Source organism: Phyllobates terribilis, unplaced genomic scaffold (assembly GCF_046119375.1).
Source record: "Phyllobates terribilis strain yellow unplaced genomic scaffold, ASM4611937v1 Scaffold_470__1_contigs__length_1423970, whole genome shotgun sequence".
Lineage (NCBI taxonomy): Eukaryota > Metazoa > Chordata > Amphibia > Anura > Dendrobatidae > Phyllobates > Phyllobates terribilis.
In genome coordinates, this window is record NW_027363230.1 from 159,429 (window position 1) to 185,191 (window position 25,763).

General features: G+C 42.1%; 1 protein-coding gene across 1 annotated transcript in view; it reads left to right on the forward strand.

The window, feature by feature from the left end:
- The window catches only part of LOC141229255 (uncharacterized), a 57,610-nt gene that overhangs the window by 2,644 nt on the left and 29,203 nt on the right, over positions 1-25,763 (forward strand). The window contains 8 exon segments of the mRNA XM_073667444.1: positions 4,116-4,212; positions 4,308-4,378; positions 4,984-5,133; positions 5,263-5,367; positions 5,451-5,574; positions 5,658-5,755; positions 5,954-6,044; positions 9,837-10,840. Of these exon segments, the coding sequence (XP_073523545.1) occupies positions 5,056-5,133; positions 5,263-5,367; positions 5,451-5,574; positions 5,658-5,755; positions 5,954-6,044; positions 9,837-10,840 (1,500 nt within the window). The 5' untranslated portion in view covers positions 4,116-4,212; positions 4,308-4,378; positions 4,984-5,055.

The window sequence follows — 25,763 nt, forward strand, 5'->3', positions numbered from 1 at the left end:
TTTATACTCTACCCATTGCTACTCAGTTCCCTGTGAATGAGGTTCACATATTGTTGTACTTCATCAAGAGATCTGAGCTTCTATATCAGAATTATTTCTTATCAGTTATATCCCACATCTACTATTTAGTAACTAACAAGTGTGGTGATCCTTGTGTATCTCTATGCAATAAGGGTCAAATTTGACCATTTAGGAATATACTGTGGGCCATCATCCCATATTTTATGTAGTGATAAAGTAGATCTACACGCCTATTGTGTGATGGGAGGATGTGCAATACTTGTTTTTAGTCTCCCATGACGCTGATCTCAGAGATAGGATTTTTCTATGTTGGTGGTATGCAATCCAATATCATATGCGTGGAACGCATGCTTCCGGACATGCGCATTCACAGATAGGAGACCGTGATGCACTCCGGCATGGAACGCACATGTCCGGGCACGTTTGAGCTTTCTGCCCGCCCGTTGTTTTGTGCTGAATTGTGGGGAATACTTGAGAATTTATTTTTGCTTCATCTGTCTTTAGTTGATCCCACTGATACATCAGATTAGTCCTCGGAGAATTATAATTAGAGGAACCCATGGACACATTAGGATTTGTGAAGCTGACCTCCGCTCTCCTCTATTTGCTTAGAATTTATTGTGTGACCTGTATTTCAGAACAGTAGCTCTTGGTTTGTTTCATTTCCATGTGTAAATTGAATTTGACTCGTAGTCTTTGATATCTCTTTCAAACTTAGTTTTTTGATGTCTGAGATCCATCCTCCAGACTTTGTAAATTCTTTTGCATATTTTGTTTGAGTTTTGTATCCAAAAAGACTTCTACACTTGGCGGAAAACTTTCACCTAGTTTTTTTTCAATAAAAAAATATCAAACGCAATGTGACTTGATTATCCTTTTACAAATTTATCTTTATTAAGTTTTGAAAAGGAAATACAAATGCAAACACCGGGTACTAGTTGTGTAACAAGTAGTAGGTCAAACATGACCACATAACCATAACAATAACCAGTATTTCCAAAACATTTGAAAATGAAATAAGTAAACACAATCCAAAGTAGAGTCGCTGGTAGAACATTGGTTCAATGTGTTTTAGGATATATCAGCGTGGTGACTCAGACTTAAACATTAAGTCATTACATATTCATTTGGATTAACAAATAAGGGTTCTAAAAGAAAGAAAGAGTAGTTAAAACTAAAAACACAAATACACACAAAGACAAAGGGAAGTGGGGGAATGGATGTATGGGTAAGAGGGTTAGGGTAACGTCAAATAGGCTCCTGAAGTATAGACTTAGCTTTCCCCTATTAGGTCAAGGTAATCAGCGGAAGATTTAAACTCTAGTAGAACCATGTTTTATAAAATTTATTATGGGAGTTATTGATCATGGAGGGGAGTTCGTCCGTTAGCATAATCTCATTTATTTTGGAGAACCATAGTGTTACTTTTCCATAGCAAGGGAATACATGCTCTAGCACAGGGTTCCCCAACTCCAGTCCTCAAGGCCCACCAACAGGTCATGTTTTCAGGATTTCCTTAGTATTACACAGGTGATAATTGCATCACCTGCACAGGCAATAATTCCATCACCTGCACAGGCAATAATTCCATCACCTGTGCAATACTAAGGAAATCCTGAAAACATGACCTGTTGGTGGGCCTTGAGGACTGGAGTTGGGGAACCCTGCTCTAGCAGACGTGATCAAGTGTCTCAGTATCGAGTTTTTATATGTTTTTAAAGGGATGTTGCTGTGATGGAGAAGGACGAAAGCTGGGTCAAGGTCTGAAATAAGATCAGTGAATTTACTAATCACTAGTAGAACTTTTCCCCAGAAAGGAGAAAGGTGTTATGATCTGCTACAAGCACTAAGGAAAGACAGGAGATCTGTCCCTACAATAGAACTACGCTAGATCCCTACAATGTAACGGGGAACCTGATCCTGCGATCAGACCCGCTAAAGTCCTCAGCTAGTCTGAACGAAGACCTATAGATGTGAGGGAGGGATCCCTACAAGAACTAGGGACTGGGAGAAAGATGGACACCTCCTAGCAGAAATTGTAGCAGTAAAAAGACAAACAAACAACATAGAACATAGAGGTCAAAAGACCTAGCTAAACTGACTGAGAAAGGTAACAAAGCACCTGGCTAGCTTAAGAGTAGAAATCACAATGAAGTCCAGCAAGGCCAGAAGGGCGGAGCAGGATTAAATAGGCAAAAACGGTCATGTGACCAGCATAATAGAAAAAACCTAACAGGAGAGTTCTAACAAAAGGAGTTTACAGGTCCAGAAAATATGTAGTAGGTCACCCTCCTCCTCCTCCTCACATCTCCAACACATGGGACTAGCATCTGGGAATATAGAGTGTAGGCGAGTTGGGACCCTGTACCACCGAGAAAGCAGTTTATAGCTGGCCTCCTGAAATCGCGAGCTGATTGATGATGTGTGTCAAGGTGAAGATTCACTTCCACTGATCTCTCGTTAAGGTGCAACCCAGATCTCTCTCCCATTGAGATTGGAAGTGTGTTTTAGGCTAGTCCAGGGATTCAATCAGTAGGGAATACAAGAGTGACAAAGTATGTCTTAATGGGCCGGTATTTGGTGACTTGGTTATCCTATAAGGGCTTTTTTTTTACATGTGGACATACACCCTGTAAAGCGTGCAACTATGTTAATAAAACCTACACATTTGAAGAAAACCTAACGGGACAACAATTTGCAATACACAATTTCATCAGTTGTAACACTATAGGGGTCATCTATTTAATAGAGTGTATAGAGAGTAAACTACAATACGTGGGATGGACGTCAGGTCCACTAAAAACATGTATTAGAAGACATTTATCTGACGCAATCAATCCCACAGCATTAAACCTGTCTGTGGTTTCAAGACGCTTTTCACAAAAACATAAAGGGGATATCAGATCCTTCAGATATTAGGAATAGAAAAGGCTTATAAACCATTAAGAGGTGGAGATATGAAAAGAAAAATCTTAAATAGAAAGTCATATTGGATATTAAAATTACAAACTTGAGCCCCACAGGGAATGAACATCAGACCGGATTAATATTACAGTGCAATTAATTGTATTTGTCTTTGATTTCCAGTGATTTTATTGAATGTCTCATGCATGAGTTGTATTTGTGTATTCTCTTTTACTTCCATACAATACAGGGTTAAATTGTCTGAGAAGTACTCAGTAATTAATGGACACCCAGGAAAGGGAAGGATATAAAAGTATCACAGAGACTCGCATGTTGTAAATCAGGAATAAGCATTGGTTTGGTCGGCACTTGGTGGTATGCCATCACAACAGTTTTTATGAACTCACAATAAATGTGAGGTTTTAACAATATAGACAATGCTGGAGAATCCATCTCTCCTCCTTGCTCTACTTGAACCTTGAAATGTCCCTGACCAGGGCGGCTCCATGCGGTGATCTTCAGACAAGGTGCATTGAATAAACAGTGAGCTGACCTCCCTCTCCATTTTCCCATTATATCCATGTTTTCCCTATAGTGATGGATATTTATTTTTGCTAAAACTGTGATATTTTCACTTTAAAACTTTTTTTAAACCTTTTTTTATAAACTTTTTTAAACCACTCTCATTAGTGCGATCACACAACATACAAGCCTCTGATTGCTCAGTGATGCACTGTACTACTGTAGTGTCGTGTATTATCACTGCCTGTCAGTGCAATAGTAACGGCCCCATACACATGAGATAAGTGTTGACTGATCGGTCATTTGGTAGACGGCTATCTCTCCAGACTCCTCCATACACACAAATATTCCAGCTTTCCTGTGGTTTGTATGACTGACTGGTACTGTCGGGAGGCCCCCAAATACATTATATAGTCAACCAAAACCCCTAAAATCAGTGCTTCCATGCAACTTTAGTCTAATGTTTATGGGGCGTTAAAAGGTAACTTATTGGACGCTGCCTCTGGCCCGGCCTAATAGACTTTCGTACATTGCAGGCCCAGACACCATTATTAGGCATTTCAGTATTGTAGGAACTAGGCAGCCCCATACAATCGAGTACTTGGGGAGGAAGGGCATTCAGCCGAACTCTGTCACACCTTCTTAGATGCCATGTTTGCTTTTTGCAGGACAACGCGCACAGCACCAGGAACTAGCGGTGGACACCGCGATCCTCTAAGCCACTACGTGCAGCACCACCTTATAACCAGGAACTCTGGGTCACAGGTATGCTACGTCCAGCTCTAATCGGTCTATCTCTGCCTCCACAGTCCCTCTCAGCTGATAACTCTGAGTCTGCCACTCTCTGCTCTTTTCTGCAGACCCAAGCAGCCAGTGTCACCATATCTCCACACTTTTGAATCCCTACCTTTGAACACCATCCAGCAATCTAGTAGGTGTCGCCTCTCATCAATTTGTATATATACTTGCTCTATACTATGATGTATCTGCATTAATGGGGTTTGATGAAATATTATGCACTATTTGACAGCATGTTTATTGTTCAGGTTAAACAAGAGATATTATCATGTTATTGCGCTATGATCCATTTGCATATGCTTTTTTATTTTATTACTTATTATTATTCTTTTATTTATTGTTTTGTTCTTTGTGCAATTTCCAATAGTTCTTGATTAAGGTCAGATCGACCGAAACGTTTACTTTTGTTTTTGGACTGCATTAAAAAAAAATTTTTCTATAAGAACCATTGAGTGCCGAGGTTATTCTCAATGTCAATTCCAGTGTCAGAAAATTAGACGAGAATTAGCTTTATAGAAGATGAGTCTATGAGAAACGTATTCAGCTGCAGACTCCGGGGAAGAAACTGCTTGTTGTCTGTGGCCTAAAATATATAGGTTTTATTAATAGATGTAAAGAAAAAACTAAATACTGTAAAATAATAAATCTCCTTATATGTTTCCCCTCATTATCTCCAATAGCTGTATTATTACACAGGATTTTTATGATGTTACATCGGCTCATCTTCTTCTCATTCAGGTCCCTACAATATTAGATCCTCTCAGTGAAGATCTTCTACATAAGAAAATTTTCCTGATTTATCCATCAAAGATGGATATGGACAGAGACAAGATGGCGGAGAGGATATTACACCTCACCCTGGAGATCCTTTTCCGGCTTACTGGAGAGGTGAGAGATTCTGATGACGTCACATTACATCATTCTTATCTATGGGAATAACAGATGGACAGAACTGGAGAGGTGAGGACCCTGGAAATGTCTGGAGGGAGATTTATTAATGTGTCTCTCCATAACCAGAGATTAATCACGGGGCCTCCACCTCACCCCCTGATACATGAGGACATCAATGACCAGAAGATCCTAGAACTCACCTACAAGATGATTGAGTTGCTGACTGGAGAGGTGACACTGCTGGGAATGCTGGGACATTATACAGTAACGCTATGAAGGGATCGGGGGGATGACGGTATCATTGTATTTGTCAGGTTCCTATAAGGTGTCAGGATTTCGTCGTCTATTTCTCCATGGAGGAGTGGGAGTATTTAGAAGGACACAAAGATCTGTACAAGGACATCATGATGGAGCTTACCCAGCCCCTCACATCACCAGGTAATAGAGAGGACTAAATACACACGGCCTATAATTATCTGTATGGAAAGAATGAATTCAGTCCCTGTATGTGTTTCCTCCAGATCTATTCAGTAAGAGGACAACACCAGACAGATGTCCCCGTCCTCTTCTTCCACAGAACTGTAAACAAGAAGATCCCAATGTTCCTCAGGATCATCAGGTAGATGGAGAGAAGGTGTCATGAGATCTCCCCTATGATGTGTAGACTGCTGTGAAGGTCTTGTGCTCAGTTCTGTTTTATCCACCAGTATTATATGTTTTATATTTGTGTAATGAGAACGGTGGAGATGGCAGGATTAGAGCTGATCATAGATGTGACTTCTCCATCTGTCTGTGACTTTTACAATATTTGTTTCAGGGTGAAGATCTGACCCATATTAATACTACAGAGACATATGTGAGGGATGATGAGCGGTGTAAAGAGGAGATTCCTACATATGACTACCCAGGTGAGTAGTAACCACTAAATACAGAGAAGTCACAGATTCTTCTCAGTCACCGACTGTGGCTGCTTTATCGGTGATGTAGTCCGGCCGTATCACAATCGTGTGATCACCATTTTGCCACTAGACCAAAACATTCTCTTCCGTCCGAAAATGTTCAAATTACTTTGGGAAATTGTGAAAGCCCTTTTCTATAGAACTTACAACCTGGAGGATCCACCTACACCCTGTGATTTAGGAGACGTTACCTGCCCAGATCTGTAAACCACAAAGCCAGAAAATTACTTGAAGAAAAATATTATGATGGGCCTGTAAGAGAAAGTGGAGGGTAATGATGGTGTTGGCTTCCTAGATCCCTGATATCTTATTGGATGAATCTACCTTCTCTCCCTTCTGTGCGGCTGAATGTGCTCATATGGTCCCTACAAGACCAGGTCCAGTCTTTCTGGCCAAGCTTCACTTTTATGATCGACATTAAATGTGCAGTGAGGGACAAGTGTGAATTTCTGTACAATAACAGCAGAGTTTCCCTTTATCCTGACTTCAATTTCTTTTAAAACCGACTAACTTCAAACAGGATTGTGATAAACTACACAAAAAACATTACACCTGTGCCATGATATATCTCTAAGCTGTGCGTGGCTGATGGCTGTAATATACATTTATTCACGCCTGCAGGAGATGTGTTGGCTCCAGCCCTGGTTTCATGGATTCACTCCACGTCATAAATTACATTATGTTTTCATCCTAAGGAATTCAGATTACTGCACAATCTCTCCTGAAATGGGGGTGCTAATACTTTCTCTACTCTTCTGGTCAGGACTCATAGTAGCTTCAATAGTCCACCATAAATGAGTGTAACTCCAGGTTAGTGTTGGATTTCTCCCTTCATACGTACATTGTTGTTGGGGATGTTACATGTTTTCATATTCTTTCTTTTTTTTTTTACAAGTTCATTCTGTATGATACGAGGGTCAGTCAATAAGTAATGCCTCCTATTTTTTTTCTCCTTTTAATTGGCAAGAAATTCAAATGCAATTACATAGGTTGAAAACCACAACATTAACAATTAATTTGTCATTTTTCAATATAATCTCCATCCATTTCCACAGTCTTGGTCCACCGTTTAACAAGGGCATGTATTCCAGCATGGTAAAAAGCATTCTTGGGACCCACCGTGCACAAACTTTTCTGTATCCCAGTTGTCCAATAATTTTCATCACACTGCCTTTACTGAGGCAGATAATGGCACACAATTCATCTGCAGTCACCCGGCGGTCACCACGAATGATGTCATCGACTCGCTGAATGCTGCTTGGATTCACTGCGGTTACTGGCCTGCCACTCCGCATTTTGTCAGCCAACGGTGATGGCCCTTCAGCTGTGTTACAGCGACGAACCCATCGTCTACCAGTACTGACATCCACTGTTGCATCACCGTACACATTTTTCAGTCTCTCATGAATTCAAATGGGCGTTTCACCTTCTGCATGCAAGAATTCAATCACAGAACGTTGTCTAATACGAACATCGATGTCAGCCATTTTGCAAACGGATACAGTCCTGCCACCTGTTGGTGCAGGAAGTTGCAATTGCTGTGGATTGGAGAAGAAGGTTTGAGGAATTGTGCCAAATTCAAATATTTAACATAACTACCTTATTTAAGGAGAAAAAAAATAGGAGGCATTACTTATTGACTGACCCTCGTAGTTTCATTGTGGTGGGATCGGCCGGCCTCACTTATGTGAGTCTGTAACTCCCTGGTCGTCTTTCAGAAAGATCTCCATTTCCTCTTCCAAATGCCCGAGATCTAAATTTAAGACACCTCAGCTCTGCAGTATTGTAAAAAAGTTCACTTTAAATGTCTAATATTTCTTCTTGACACTCATCTGACAGAAAATATTGTTCCTTACGATAGTTTAGATTGCCAAGAGCCACCGTGCCCCATACTCCAATTACCCCAGAGAGGTTTCACCACTAGTTACTCATTTTTCTCTGATGGAGACTGTTGAGTTTGATCATTTCAGTTGATGTTTTATTGTCTATAGTCACAGTTTTTGACTTCAGTAATCCTCTGCTTTAACCCCTTCCTGCAGTCAGTTTTCTGTTCCTAATCAGGGCCATTTTTCAAATCTGACGTGTGTCACTTTATGTGGTGATAACTTTGGAATTCTTCACAAAGGATAAGAAAACAAATGGACCTTACAAATTATTTTCCAACTTCTTTTGAATCTGACAATACCCTGTATACGGTTGTACACTACTGTCTGGGCACATGGCAGGTTAAGAAGGGAAGGAGCGCCATTTAGCTATTAGGAATGCAGATTTTGCTGGAATAGTTCCCAGAGACAATGTATTGGGGGCACTGTTTATGGTCATTTGGAAGCTCAAAAGATGGCTACCACGATTAGGCTTGGCACTATCTACCCCATTTACAGATTTCACAAATTACTTTGCCCATCACCATTTATCCCTTCTACATGGATCTGGACTTACACAGAGACCCCTAGGCTTGGGCCACGGTGTTACCTGCTGTTCTGTGGAGTGAGATGGGAAGAAGAATAGTCAGGTAGCCGGGTCAGAACCAGGAGGGCAGAGAAAATACAAAATCAGGAGACACAAGAGTAGTCAGTAAACGGGCCGAGGTCACAACAGAAACAAATACACAAGCCGGGAGCTGAGCACAGAGGACTGAACCAGAGGAGAACAAGGCTGTATCTGGCAGCTTCCGGCGATATGCTTCCAGCTTTAGTAGGGTGCGGTGCTCTCCAGTTGGCTGAAGCCGGGAGCAGATTACTCCAGCTGGACAGCACACACACCCATACTGCCAGACTGGATGGTACTACAGGTACCAGCAACCCTAATCTTAGTGGCTGGACAGAGCCTGCGCCGCCCAGAGCTTCTGGTTCTGACGTCTCTTCCATCACCAGCGCCACCTGCAGAATGAATAAGGCTTCTCCTGGTGACAGAAGCAGACGTCACACAAGTCGAAGCAGGAGGAGAAGTAGACGTCCCAGACGAGATGGGACACACCTTTTGCAGAAGCCCTAATATAACAAAATGGTAGAAGACCAGATCAGTAGAAATCCCCATAAAGTGACTCCATTTTGGAAATTATAACCCTCAGTGAATTAATCTATAGGAGTAGTGACTATTTTGACTCCACAGTCACTTTCCAGAAATTAGCACGCAGTGGATGTTGGAGAGTGAAAATTGCAAATATGCTATTTTATTACCCAACACATAGTGCCCAGATTGTGCTCCAGGAGACACACACCGTAAATTAAGTGGGTTCTTCTCACTATAGTAATGCCAAATACATGGATGCTGAATGTGGTTTGGGCGCACTGCAAGGCTCAGAAGTGAGGGGGAGATCTGACTTTGGGAGAGCGGATATTGCTGGATTGGTTTATGGAAGCCATGTTGCTTTTCAAGAGCCTTTGAGCCACTAATAATGTGGAAACCTCTGTTATTCCATTGACAGATGATGGACCTGAGTGGGGGCTTGTTTTTTGTGAGATAAGTAGAAGTTTTTATTGGTATTATTTCACCTACATAACATCATTTGGTGTCTTTTTATTCCATATTTGGGAGGCAGAATGAACAAACAATTGAACACCACGCTCTACTGCTCCTTTCTATGAGGTTTTCTATCAGACAGTCATTGTCCTGGTGAATAAGTGATTTTTTTTTTATATAACTTGCCTTTTTTATGGACAGTTTAAGTAGAAATGTTCAAAAATATAAAATTCAAGGATTTTTTTATTAAAAAATAATATTCGGTTTTATTCTGGGTAGATGTCTGTACCAGGAGATCAGAGGGACAGCTGACATCTTCAATTTTCAAATCAGATAATTTTCTGATCCAACAGGATACAATTGAAATGAATGACATTTCTCCAGATTTACCATCATCCCTTCACTGCAATGATCTGTCATCTGATCCTTTGAAACAGGTCCTGTCTTCTGATTCATTACCGACTACTAAGGAAAATCAAAGTCACAAAACAAGCATTAAAAAACGAACTGCTCCTCATGCTAAGAAGCTATTTTCACATTCAGAATATAGAAATAGTTTTCCTCCCAAACAGTCTTTTCTTAAACCTCAAAAAATTCACACAGCGAAGAATAGATTTTCTTGTTCAAAGTGTGGGAGGTGTTTTAATCAGAAATCAGATCTTGTTAGGCACCAGAGAACTCACACAGGAGAGAAGCCATTTTCCTGTTCAGAATGTGGGAAACGTTTTACAGAGAAATCATATCTTATCGCACATGAGAGAACTCACACAGGAGAGAAGCCTTTTTCCTGTTCAGAATGTGGGAAATGTTTTACAGTGAAATCAACTCTTAGCAAACATCAGAGAACTCACACAGGGGAGAAGCCATTTTCCTGTTCAGAATGTGGGAAATGTTTTACAGAGAAATCAAATCTTATCAGACATCATAGAACTCACACAGGGGAGAAGCCATTTTCATGTTCAGAATGTGGGAAATCTTTTGCAAAGAAATCAAATGTTATCAAACATCAGAGAACTCACACAGGGGAGAAGCCTTTTTCATGCTCAGATTGTGGAAAATGTTTTGGACACAAATCATATCTTTATAAACATCAGAGAACTCACACAGGGGAGAAGCCTTTTTCATGCTCAGATTGTGGAAAATGTTTTGGAAACAAATCATATCTTTATAAACATCAGAGAACTCACACAGGGGAGAAGCCTTTTTCATGTCCAGAATGTGGGAAATGTTTTAACCAGAAAGCGCATCTTGATAACCACCGGAGAATCCACACAGGGGAGAATGCCGCAACTACACCCAACTAGTCTCTGTACAGACTAGAACAGCCCTAGCTGCACAACTAAAAACTCCACCACACACCCAACTAACTAATAAGCCGTTGAGGAGTTTCTCATACCTCCTGAGGAACCAGAGGGGAGGCGGCAACACACTGTCAACCAGGGGAAAGGAAAGTATGAAGGAAAATACGAAAACTCTGAGTGAGAAACAAAAACACATTCATATAGGGCAAAGAAGGCAAGCTAAGGAGAACCAAAAATAAAGGGAACAAGTATAATCTCCCAGAAACCTAACATTGTTGGAATAAAAAGGTACTGGGAGGGAAAGCAAACTGACCGGGAGGATACAAGGTCAAGGGGGCCAAGGTCGGACCCCACTTAAACAGGGTCCCCAGGCAGGACCCAGCTCACCCTGCTTCTTCCTTCTCAGGACATTGGCCATGTTCGAATCTGACACAGCGGTTGAATATGACTAATACACTGTGAAGTCTACAGGCCCCACAGACAGGATCAACGAAAAAAAAGTGGGCCAATCACATCCGGCAGAAGGTACGTGATCACGCCCCTGATCACCAAACTGTATGCACAACTCTATACTAAAAGAATCATCTTACTCCCATTATATTTTCTCTCACCCCCCCCCCCCCTCCCTAGCTAAATCCAAAAAGAAGCAAAAAACCCCACTACGCTGAGGTACGATCACCACGTCTGACCAGGTCTTCGCACCAATACCTCCATCAAGGAAAACCGGGATCATATGCCAGTACTGACCCATTTCCATTGAACTACCTACTGGCCTATTCAACTGATATTCATGTATTGAAATCTATGAACTCTATTTTATTTTATTTTATTTATTGAAAATTTACTGTACACACCCGGACCTAGTGTACTTCTTACGGACTATCTTATATCCTATTCTATTCCAATTTTAATAATTGTAACCCAATAAAGGAATTTTAACTAATTACCCCGTCTCCCTAATCCATTCCACTATCGCTGGCGCAATTTTAAAAAAACTCTAAATCTACAATACATACATCCATACGGACAGGCATCGGTTCCCTGTCTACAAATTCGCAGCCACCATAGCGCCTTCTTCCTCCCAATCTACATGACCGGGAGGATAGTTTCATCTTTGTGGTGAAACTTATAAAATTCATTCTCACCAACTGTAAATGTAAAACCCGTCCATTTATAATGACCACGGACAAGATAAAGTTTCCCAACTCACATCAGGACCACAAGATCCCAGGTACTTTCAGCTGAATCACAACTAATGTAGTGTACTTAATTATATGTACCAAATGTCCAACTGGGACATGTATGTAGGGGAGACAGGGCAAAAACTTAGAACAAGGATGAATTCTCATCACCACACAATAAAAAAATAAAGAATAGATCTACTTGTGGCCAAACCTTTTTACGGCCACAACTGCTTCTCCCTCTCCCATGATGATAGTTCTGCTTCACGTCACTTGTCTTATCTATTGCATTATTCCTGTGCCCTGTTGTGTATTAATATGTGACTATTCAGATTTTGTGTTATACTATACAAAACCTACAAAAGACAAAAAATATATCACATACCCTACCATCATTATACATAAATGTAATGCAAAGTTGCATATGAAATATAGTGTACTTAGTGAACTATTTTTGATCAAAAAAAGTATACAAGCCGTCCCACCAGCGACAAGATGACCCTAATTGGGACGGTCCTACACTGTCTATATTAAAAACCTTACTGTATATCAAAGTTGAAGTGATGCATATTAAAGGGTAGACAAATAGAACCGGGTCCCAATATCAGACCACCTAAGCCCGTGGTAAGCTACATATATACTGACCAGCTCAACAAGGCGGATGCCACACCCCTAATTTGCACAGAATGCAAACAAGACAAAAAAACAAGTAATGTTCACATTGCTTGTTTTTTTGTTTTGTGTTATACTATGTCTGATAAAGAGACCTGAGTAGTCTCGAAAGCTTGCTGACTAATGGCTAACTGAAAAGATTGTATCAACCACTGAGGACTTTCAGATTTTTATATTTTTCTCCAAACAGCAATTTTAAGATCTCTCCACAGGTGTTCAATGGGATTTAGGTCCGGATTCATTGCTGGTCAGAACTGTCCAGGACTTTGTTTCCATCCATTTTCTGGGTGCTTCTTGAAATATGTTTGGGGTCATTGTCATGCTGGAAGATCCATGACCTAGCAAGCAAACCCAGCTTTCTGACACTAGGCACTCTATTGTGCTCCAAAATCCTTTGCTAATCTTCAGATTTCATGATGCCTTGCACACAGTTAAGGTACCTGACCAGAGGCAGCAAAACAACCCCAAAACATTTTTGAAGTTCCACCATATTTGACTGTATGTGTTGTAAATTTATTGATTATGTTGCGCACCTTGGACAGAAGAACATCCGGATCTCTAAAGATGGACTTATAGCCTTGAAATTATTGATATTTTTCAACAATTTTGGTTTTCAAGTCCTCAGACTCATGCAAAGATTGAATCAACTTCTCCCTTTATCTGGTTTTAGTTGTGATTTTCATATTGCCCACACCTGTTACTTGCCACAATTGCATTTGAACAAGCTTCACTTGCTTGAAACAAAGTTGTTTACTCACAATTTTGGCATGGTGTCAACTATTTTGTCCGACCTATTTTGTGTGAAATTATGTTCAATTTGCCTTTTTTTCTCTGTTTTCTTGTGTTGTTCCAATGCATGCAAAGGAAATAAACGTGTATAACAAAACGTGTAATGGCAATAATTTTCTGGGAGAATTACTTAATTTTCTGGAACAATTTCAAGGGAGCCAACACTTTTGACCATGACTTGTTTTTGTTGCCTTTTTAATTTGTTGCAGCATATCATCCTCTTCATGTTCAGCTATATTAGGAGGCTTGTAGCAAAGTCCAATTAGCAGCTTTCCATTATTGCCATTTCCATGTACATTACCCATACAGATTGTACATCAGGGATGTAAAGCTCAAAACATGCAAAGGGCCAAAATGAAAAACCTGGACAAAGTCATGGACCAACCAGTATACAGTATAATGGGCCCCACATAGTCCTCCATACAGTATAATGGGCCCCACATAGTCCTCCATACAGTATGATTGGCCCCGCATAACTTTCCATCCAGTATAATGGGCCCCACATAGCTTTCCATCCAGTATAATGGGCCCCACATAGCTTTCCATCCAGTATAATGGGCCCCACAAAGTCCTCCATGCAGAATAATGGCCTCACATAAGTGTGGTGGTTCTGGTGTCGTGGGTCAAATATAATCAAAAGTTGGACATGTGTGCAGTACATTGTCGAACCTGCCCCCATGTCGTCATTGAGCTTGAGGTCTTAAATTGTTTTTTACGAAACTTCCCACCCCTTTACCTATTTTTCTTTCCTATCCGTTTCAATGTAGTGTAACCCTCTGTGTTTGTCACCCAGTCATGGCTTTCATCCATCCAGGTTTCTGTAATGCCCACCACATCATAATCTGTGGCTGACTTAAGAGTCTCTGATTCATTCATTTTGTTTTCAAGACTTCTTGCATTTGCCTGCAGACATTTAATACTATTAGCACATTTATTACGGCTACTCGCCTCCTTACTTTCCTTGAATGTCTCACTCTCTCTGTCTACTCTACCCTCCCTCTCCCCAGATCCTAGTTTGAAAGCTCCTCCATCCATCTGACCATTTTTTCCCCCAGCACATCTGCATTCTCCCCATTGAGGTGCAGCCTGTCCCTATCGTAAAGCCTGTAGCCGACAGAGAAGTCAGCGCAGTTCTCCATGAACCTAAACCCTTTCTTCCTGACAATTATCTCCTTAAGTTACTGCTGACTTTCTAGTGACGTAGTGGAATCAGCAGTATTTCTGAAGACACCACCTGTACTTCAGCTTCTCTCCTAATTCCCTGTAATCATTTTTAAAGACCTTTCACCTCTCTCTAACTTTGTCATTGGTACCAACGTGTACCATGACTGCTGGGTTTTCCCCAGCCGCACCCAATAATCTGTCTATCTGATCGCATGAAGATCCCCCTGTTAGGGGCACACAAAATGTGTGTGTTCTCGTCTTAGTTGTCTGCCACCAAATTGTATATAGGATCTATACGGTCAGAGAAATCACAAATTAACACTGAGTAGTGTCTCAAATAGGCTTTTTGTAGGAAAAATCAGGAACCTTTCCACACATTACCTCATTGCCTTATCTCAGAATTATGGCTGACATCTGTCGCTAATGAGTCATTATTTTAATATGTAAACAATTAAGTCAAGCTGACTCTCAGTTAAGTCCGTCTTGCACGTAAGGTTCAAAGGCCAATCAGTATAATCACTTATCTTTTATTATTCTGTAATTTCCCTAAAAGTAATAGAGATCATTAGCAAGCTCTTATTATCAGATTAATATGTTAGTCAATAATCATTAGGGAATTTCCATAATTCCATGTTATAGATTCATAGAATGGTAGAGTTGGAAGGGACCTCCTGGGTCATATGGTCCAATCCCCTGCTCAAAGCAGGATTCACTAAATCATCTCAGACAGACATCTGTCCAGCCTCTGTTTGAAGACGTCCATTGAAGGGGAACTCACCACCTCTCGTGGCAGCCTGTTCCACTCATTGATCACCCTAACTGTCAAAAAGTTTTTTCTAATATCTAATTTGTGTCTCCTCCCATTCAGTTTCATCCCATTGCTTCTAGTCTTTCCTTGTGCAAATGAGAATAAAGATGATCCTTCTACAATGTGACAGCCCTTGAGGTATTTGTAGAGAGCTATTAAGTCTCCTCTCAGTCTTCTTTTTTGCAAGCTAAACATTCCCAAATCCTGTAACCGTTCCTCATAGGACATGGTTTGCAGACCGATCACCATTCCGGTCGCTCTTCTCTGAACTTGCTCCAGTTTGTCGATGTCTTTTTTAAAATGTGGTGCCCAAAACTGGACACAGTATTCCAAATGAGGTCTGACCAAAGAGGAGTAAAGTGCGATAATGACTTCACGTGATCTAGACTGTATGCTTCTGTTAATACATCCCAGAATTGTATTTGCCTTTTTTGCTGCTGCATCACACTGTTGACTAGTCTATGATCTATTAGTATACCTAAGTCTTTTTCACATGTACTGTTGCTTAGCTCTATTCCTCCCATTTTATATATGCTTTTTTCATTTTTATTGCCCAGATGTAGTACTTTGCATTTTTCCCTGTTAAAAACCATTCTGTTAGTTGCTGCCCACTGCTCCAGTTTATTTAGGTCTTTTTGAATCCTCTCTCTCTTCTCTAGTATTAGCTATCCCTCCTAGCTTTGTGTCATCAGCAAATTTAATCAGTTTACCCTCAATTCCTTCATCTAAATCATTGATAAAGATGTTAGACAATACAGGTCCCAGGACAGAGCCCTGTGGTACCCCACTTGAGACATTCATCCAGCTGGATGTGAAGCCATTTACGACCACTCTTTGAGTCTGATCACTAAGCCAGTTATGAACCCACCTAACAGTTGCCTTGTCCATTCCATACTTGGTCATTTTTTCAATAAGGATGGTGTGAGATACTTTGTCAAATGCTTTGCTGAAGTCAAGATATACTATATCTACAGCATTTCCCTGATCCACCCAGTCAGTAATTCTGTCATACTATGTTCCACGTAGTATGTGGATCTTTGATCAATATGAGGTTATTGGTACAATGTGGTTCGGGCAGGAGGAGGGAATTTTGTATTGTCTACAATTCTTAATACATACTATTTTCATATAACTTCCATAATCATACATATGTAGGAGTCCTGAGGAGATAATTTGCATATTCCCACTGCATTTTGGGGTAAGTGAAGAGTCTCCGCGAGCTCAAAGAACACTGGATTTTGGCTGTTGGAGCTGAAAAGAGGACATCGGTAAACCGCGCGCCTACCGGCGCGCGCATTTTGAAGCTTTTTTCTTAAGCTTTTTTCACTGTTTTCAGAACATTAACAATAAGAACATGGAAGAGTCCAGGAGCCATTTGGTGAGCTGCATATCCTGCTACATGTTCACAGACTTGCCAGTGGAAAAGCCAAACTTCACATGCCAGAAATGCAAGCTTGTGTCCCTGTTGGAGGAAAAGTTGCGAAATCTAGAAGAGAGGTTAACTACCTTGAAAATCATTAAGGAAGGTGAAGAGTTCTTAGACAGAGCAGAATTATCTCTTCATGATTCAGAAAGAGAAGAAATTCGAACTGCACCTGACGAAGCAGAGGAATGGAAGCATGTGACCCACAGAAGCAGGAAGATCGAGAGGCAGTCAGCACCCATACTGCTCAGGAACCAGTACCAGGCTCTCACGCAGGAGAACCATGAAGAAATACAGCAAAATAAGACTTTGCCAGCAATGAATAACCTTGTAAGCCCTCAGAATCCTCCTGGATGGAGAAAGAAGAATGTTGTGAAGAAAAAACGGAGAGTGGTGGTCATGGGGGATTCCCTGTTAAGAGGAACAGAGGCCGCTATCTGCAGACCAGACATAACCTCAAGAGAAATGTGCTGTCTTCCAGGAGCAAAAATTAAAGATGTGTCTGACAGGATATCAAGACTCTTCAGACCTACAGATCACTACCCATTCCTGCTAATACATGTGGGGACAAATGACACCGCAAGAAAGGACCTGGAAACCATCTGCAGTGACTTTGAAGACTTAGGCAAGAAAGTGAAAGAATTGGGAGCGCAGGTGGTCTTCTCATCCATCCTCCCAGTGGATGGCCATGGAACAATGAGGTGGAATAAGATTCTACAGGTGAACAACTGGCTACGTCGATGGTGCCGTCAACAAGGATTTGGATTTCTGGATCACGGAATGAATTACCTATACGATAGACTACTTGCTAGAGATGGGGTGCACCTTACGAAGACTGGAAAACATGTATTTGGAAGTCGCCTTGCTACACTCATCAGAAGAGCTTTAAATTAGAACAATGTGGGAAGGGAAGCAAAAGGCCAGAAAAAGCCATACAGCTGACAAATACTATTGAGATCTCTGCTACTGGAAGTGGAAAGGAAGAACAAAGACAAACAATTTAAATAATAAAAATATGGGAGGAAGAGAAACCAATCACAAACTAAAATGTTTTTATACAAATGCACAAAGCATGGGCAACAAACAAGGAGAATTGGAACTACTAATGCAGGAAAAGGAATATGATGTCATTGGAATCACCGAAACTTGGTGGGACGATACACATGATTGGAATAAAAGGCTAAAAGGATACAACTTATTTGCAAGAAACAGACTTGATAAACGAGGAGGAGGTGTTGCATTGTATGTTAGAAAAGCGTATATCTGCACAGTGATTGAAGCTTCAGAGACTGGGAGTTCTGTGGAAACTGTTTGGGTAAGAATACAAGGAGAGAACAACGGAAAGGACACCATTGTAGGCATTTACTACAGGCCACCTGGGCAAGCTGAAGATATGGATGAACTCTTTATGTATCAAATGACCAAGTTCTCCAAAAAATATGACGTAGTGGTCATGGGAGATTTCAACTATCCAGACATTTGTTGGGAATCTCTCTCAAGTAAAACTGACAGGTCAAGCAAATTCTTATCCTCTCTTGCTGACAACTTTATCTTCCAAAAGGTAGGGGAGAAAACAAGGGGATCTGCTACTTTGGATCTAATCCTTATAAACAGGGAGGAAATGGTTGAGGAGGTAAAGGTGGCTGGGACCCTAGGAGGCAGCGATCATGCTATTATAGAATTTTGGATAACTAGAGGAGGAAGACATGTGAAGACTCAGACTTCAAGGTTAGATTTTAGAAAGGCAGATTTTAAGAGACTCAGAAAGAGAATAGGAGGGATCCAATGGCTGGATGTCCTTAAGGACAAAAATGTCCAGGAAGGATGGGAAATTTTTAAAAATGAGATTCTCAAAGCACAATCGTTAACAATCCCGAAAAGTAGGAAGAATGGGAAGCATTTAAGGAAACCAGGATGGATGAACACAGAACTTAAACACATGCTAAAAAGAAAGAAAGAAATGTTTATTAAATGGAAAGAGGGAGGCATATCTAAAGAAGATTATAATGCAGTCTGCAGATCCTGCAGGGCACGTATCAGGTTAGCTAAAGCTGACAATGAATTAAGGCTTGCAAGAGATGTCAAAAGCAATAAAAAAGGATTTTGGGGGTATGTCAAAAGTAAAAGAAAAGTCAAAGATGCTATAGGATTTTTACAGGATGAAAATGGAGAAATGGTAAGAGAGGATGTTGAGAAGGCCGAACTTTTTAATTCCTATTTTGCATCTGTTTTCTCTCAGAAAGAAAATGTAACATCAACTGATCTTCACTGTCCTTTTAAAGGAATAGAGGAATCCAGGTTATCTGTAAACAGAAAGATTGTGAGGGAATATTTAGCTAACATAAATGAGTTCAAGTCTCCAGGTCCAGATGAATTACACCCCAGAGTACTGAAGGAGATCGTAGAAGAAATTTTAGAACCACTCTCCATAATCTTTGAAAATTCTTGGAGAACAGGAGAAGTCCCAGAAGACTGGAGAAGAGCAAATGTTGTTCCTATCTTCAAAAAGGGGAAGAAGGTGGACCCAGGGAACTATAGGCCGGTGAGTCTGACTTCTATACCAGGAAAGATCTTTGAACAAATTATTAAACATGTATGTAAGTACATGGATAAGAATGAAGTGATTAACCAGAGTCAGCATGGGTTTGTAACTAACAAGTCATGTCAGACTAACTTAATTTCCTTCTATGACAGAATCACTGACTGGGTGGATCAGGGAAATGCTGTAGATATAGTATATCTTGACTTCAGCAAAGCATTTGACAAAGTATCTCACACCATCCTTATTGAAAAAATGACCAAGTATGCAATGGACCAGGCAACTGTTAGGTGGATTCATAACTGGCTTAGTGATCGGACTCAAAGGGTGGTTGTAAATGGCTTCACATCCAGCTGGATGAATGTCTCAAGTGGGGTACCACAGGGCTCCGTCCTGGGACCTGTATTGTTCAACATATTTATCAATGATTTAGATGAAGGAATTGAGGGTAAACTGATTAAATTTGCTGATGACACAAAGCTAGGAGGGATAGCTAATACTAGAGAAGAGAGAGAGAGGATTCAAAAAGACCTAAATAAACTGGAGCAGTGGGCAGCAACCAACAGAATGGTTTTTAACAGGGAAAAATGCAAAGTACTACATCTGGGCAATAAAAATGAAAAAAGCATATACAGAATGGGAGGAATAGAGCTAAGCAACAGTACATGTGAAAAAGACTTAGGTATACTAATAGATCATAGACTGAACATGAGTCAACAGTGTGATGCAGCAGCAAAAAAGGCAAATACAATTCTGGGATGTATTAACAGAAGCATACAGTCTAGATCACGTGAAGTCATTATCGGTCTTTACTCCTCTTTGGTCAGACCTCATCTGGAATACTGTGTACAGTTTTGGGCACCACATTTTAAAAAAGACATAGACAAACTGGAGCAAGTTCAGAGAAGAGCGACCAGAATGGTGACTGGTCTGCAAACCATGTCCTATGAGGAACGGTTGCAGGATTTGGGAATGTTTAGCTTGCAAAAAAGAAGACTGAGAGGAGACTTAATAGCTGTCTACAAATATGTCAAGGGCTGTCACATTGTAGAAGGATCATCTTTATTCTCATTTGCACAAGGAAAGACTAGAAGCAATGGGATGAAACTAAATGGGAGGAGACACAGATTAGATATTAGAAAAAACTTTTTGACAGTTAGGGTGATTAATGAGTGGAACAGGCTGCCACGAGAGGTGGTGAGTTCCCCTTCAATGGACGTCTTCAAACAGAGGCTGGACAGACATCTGTCTGAGATGATCTAGTGAATCCTGCTTTGAGCAGGGGGTTGGACCAGATGACCCAGGAGGTCCCTTCCAACTCTACCATTCTATGATTCTATATATTTATCCATAACACCCTAAACTATATTAGGAATTATCTTAAGGACCATAATCTTTCCACTTGATGAGATAATGCAAACAGTACCTGACCCACCTGGAACCAAGAATTCGCCTTACTTCATACACCCGATACCCTTCCAAATCCACCTTAATTATGTCTTGAGGTCCCCTCAAATTTTTTTAAAAGAGAAGAATGGAAATGATTATTGATTTTCCAGGCAATAGGAAGTTGCAACTAAACTGTCACAGGATTTAAAATTTTAATAATTTTATAAGGACCTACAAATTTAGGTGCAAACTTTCTAGATGTGATCTTTAAGCACAGATTTTTTTAGGACAACCACACAAAATCCCCCACCCTAAAGACAGGAGCCTTCCTAAGTCTGCGGTTAGCAACTCTTTTCGCCCAGTCATTATCTACCAAAAGATACATTTCGACCTCCCTCCAGGCCTTAAAGAGGTTGTCCACTACTATTAACAATGCCCCCATGGATTTAAATTGTGCCAACAAGTATTTTTGTAAATACCTTGCTTGTTCTTTATTGCCTGTGAGCGGCGCTATTGCTGGCCGCTCACCAGGCATCACGTGACCCCGGCTGCAGCCGACTCCGACATCCACTGATGTCACGTCAAGTTCCGGCTGCAGTCGGACGCGAGCAAGTGACGCCCTCCCGCTTGATTGATGGGCTGTGGTCGGGGTTTCATCACACATCACAGCCCAGCATCCACCACGCGCTTTCCCTCTCTGCTTTAGTTGAGGAAGAGCAATAAAAAACTGAATTTCACTCGGACCAATGTTAATGAATGAGTGACATCTCATTTGCGATTTTTTTTTTTTCTCAGCTGAAATCGGGCTGAGAAAAAATTCACAGCATGCTGCGATTTGCCACGTATCTCGGACGAGACTCGCCAGTGCAAGTCAACGGGTAGGTGAAAAAAATCGCACGCACATCACTTGGACCATGCGAGTGGCGTCCGATTTTCACTCACCCGTCTCTTTAAAAGCCAGCAATTCATCAGCCGCATACAGTTACAATACATCGGTGCCCAACAATTTAGAATAGAAAGAATAGCTATACACATAGAATAGATAGATAGAAAGGTGTCAGTCATGTATATAATTAGTACAGTGACTGTTGGTTACTGTAGTTATCATTTATTGTTAAATTAAATGATTTCTTAAAAATTGGTGTGGGGTCCCCCGTAATTTTATAGTCTAGCAGAGGTTAAGCAGACAGCTGGGGCAGATGTTTGAAGCCTGGGAAGGGGGTAATACCCACAGAGCTTCCCAGGCTACTAATATCAGCCCCCCAGCTGAATACTTAGCCTTTACAGGCTATTAAAATGGGGCACCCCCCAAATAATGACGTTCGGTCCTCCTCTTTTAACAGCTAGCAAAGGCTATGTAGACAGTTGGGGACTGATATTAATAGCCTAGAAAAGGGCCATAAATAATGGCCCCCTCCGAGGCTAGAAACAGCAGCCCTCAGCCGCCCCAGAAGTGGCACATCCATAGGATGCACCAATTCTGGCACTAAGCCTCCGCTCTGCCCACTGCCCTGTAGCGGTGGCAGTGGGGTAATAGGGTTGGGGTTGATGTCAGCTTATAAGGCCAGCTGACATCAAGCCCAGGTTAGCAATGGAGAGGCGTCTATAAGACGCCCCCATTACTAACCCCATAGTGAAAGTGAAATGTGAAATAACTACAACAACACCATGAATAAAATATTTTATTTGAAATAAACACAGAGACCTTTTATTGTTCTAAATTAAACCCTACTTACCATAATGCCCATTCCAGCTGAAGCCAATGTCCCTGCAATGAAAGTTAAATAATAAAGCAACACTAGCGATCTTAGGCCACGGTCACACTATCAGTATTTGGTCAGTATTCGGTCAGTATTTTTTCTCAGGAGTGGGAGCCAAAACCAGGTGAGGAACAATCAGAGAAAAGGTATAATAGAAACAAGTGCACCAATTCTGCATTTATCCCCCATTCCTGATAAAAAATACTGCCTGAATACTGATAGTGGGACCGGGGCCTTAGAATAAAAAACTGCATTGTATTGACATCAGGGGTATAGATTTGAGTAACTAACTCAAAACCAATGAGGAATAAAAGTGCAGATTTTTGGGGGCACATGATACAATATATACAGTTGAAATCAGAAGTTTACATACACTATATAAAAAGACACATATGCATGTTTTTCTCAATATCTGACATGAAATCAGAATAAACCTTTCCCGTTTTAGGTCAATTAGGATTATTTTTTATATTTGCCAAATGCCAGAATAATGAGAGAGAGAGAATGTTTAAGGCATTTTTATAACTTACTGCAAAGTCAAAAGTTTACATACATTTCATTAGTATTTGGTACCACAGACCTTAAACTGAATGACTTGGGTCAAAGGTTTGGGATATCCTTCCACAAGCTTCTCACAATAGTTGGTTGGAATTTGGGCCCATTCCTCCGGACAAAACTGATGTAACTGATCCAGGTTTGTATGTCGCCTTGCTCGCACCTGCCTTTTCAGCTTTGCCCATAAATTTTCAATAGGATTGATGACCACTCCAAAACATCGACTTTGTTATCCTTAAGCCACTTTGTTACCATTTTGGCAGTATGCTTCGGGTCATTGTCTATTTGGAAGACCCATTTCCACCCAAGCTTTAACTTCTTGGCTGATGTTTTGAGATGTTGCTTCAGTATTGCCACATAATCTTGTTTGCTAATGAAGCCATCTATTTTGTGAAATGCACCAGTCCCTCCTGCAGCAAAACAACCCCACAACATGATGCTGCCCCCCTATGTTTCACAGTTGGGATGGTGTTCTTAGGCTTCTAAGCTTCTCCCTTTTTCCTCCCAACGTAACAATAGTCATTATGCCCAAAAAGATGAATTTTAGTTTCATCAGACCACAGGTATTCTCCAAAAATTAAGGTCTTTGTTCCTGTGTGCATTTGCAAACCTTAATCTGGCTTTTTTATGTTTCTTTTGTAGCAATGGCCTCTTCCTGACAGAGTGGCCTTTCAGCCCATGTTGATATAGTACTCGTTTCACTGTGGATATTGACACAATCTTACCAGCTTCCGCCATCATCTTCACAAGGTCTTTGGCTTTGGTCCTTGGGTTGATATGTACATGTCGGACCAAAGCACGTTCATCTCTGGGACACAGAACCCATCTCCTTTCTGAGCGGTATGATGGCTGGACATTCCCATCTTGTTTGTACTTGCGTATAATTGTTTGTACAGATGAACGAGGCACCTTCAGGTATCTTGAAATTGTACCCAAGGATGAGCCAGACAAGTGCAAGTCCACAATTCTCTTTCTGGTATCTTGGCTGATTTCTGTAGACTTTCCCATGATGCTGAACAAAGAAGCAGTGTGTTTCAGGTGTGCATTAAAATACATCCACAGGCGTGTCTGAGAAGCTTCCAAACACATGACATTATTATGGATCCGGGTGGTGGAACCTCTGTGCTGGGATGCAAGGAGGGACCAGAGGGGCGTAACTAAGTGCCTACTCGGACCGACCCTGGTCGCACGGCGGCTTAGTCGACTCCGTGAACCAAGGAGGGACCGGGCAGGTGGACCAGGTGCCACACTGGGACCGACCTTGTGTGAGAGCAGGCGACTACCATGGGTCATAGGCTGAAGCTGACAGGTACAGCGGGAGAGCACGGCAGGTAACCTGACGGATGATCCGGGTTGGCAAGCAGGCTGGCACGGCAGGTAGCCAGATGGGTGTTCCGGGGTGGCAAGCAGGCGGACACAGCAGTTGGCCTGACAGGTGATCTGGGTAGACAGGCTGGCGGGCACTGCTGACAGACAGGCTGGCGGGCACGGCTGACAGGCTGGCAGGCACTGGAACCTGAGGGCTGAGGAGAGTGTTAGCACACAAACAACAACCTTGCACAGGCACCTCCATTTTGGAGGAGGTGCTTTATATAGGAGTGGTCCTCCGGCCAAGGGACTCTTTAGGACGGCGCGAGCGGCCTAAGCACAGTGCATGGGAAGCTGCGCGCGGTGCACGCAACAGCAGGTGCAGGGGAGCTGGAGGACGCCGGACCGGGACAGTAGCGGTGAGGGAAACGGCGTCTCCGCTCCGTACACTTTGTACACATATGGCTCCGTACACCTCGTACACACGCGGCTCCGCTCCGTACACACGCGGCTCCGCTCCGTACACCTCGTACACACGCGGCTCCGCTCCGTACACCTCGTACACACGCGGCTCCGCTCCGTACACCTCGTACACACGCGGCTCCGCTCCGTACACCTCGTACACACGCGGCTCCGCTCCGTACACCTCGTACATACGCGGCTCCGCTCCGTACACCTCGTACACACGCGGCTCCGCTCCGTACACCTCGTACACACGCGGCTCCGCTCCGTACACCTCGTACACACGCGGCTCTGCTCCGTACACCTCGTACACACGCGGCTCCGCTCCGTACACCTCGTACACACGCGGCTCTGCTCTGTACACCTCGTACACACGCGGCTCTGCTCCGTACACCTCGTACACACGCGGCTCCGCTCCGTACACCTCGTACACACGCGGCTCCGCTCCGTACACCTCGTACACACGCGGCTCCGCTCCGTACACCTCGTACACGCGCGGCTCTGCTACATCCACACTGTAAACCCCTCCTGACCCCACACATAAACTTCAGCTCATCCAGCACCATGACAACCAGCGCAGCAGAGTCCTGCATCCACTGAGGCCCCTGATCATGTGACCCCTGACTCCTCCCCTCCTGTGACCTCTTCACAGCTCCTGTGCGCACAGAGCAGCCATATATGTGGTGGCGGCTCTGCAGGTGGAGGTATGTGGAGACCCCCCATTACTGGGTGCAGGGGGCATTAACCCCTTCAGCACAGAGACTCTTTGTGTTGCCCCTTTATAAGAATCATAAGGTTTTTGTTCTGTTTCCTGTAATAGATACATACAACCCAACTATGGAGACAGGAAGGGAG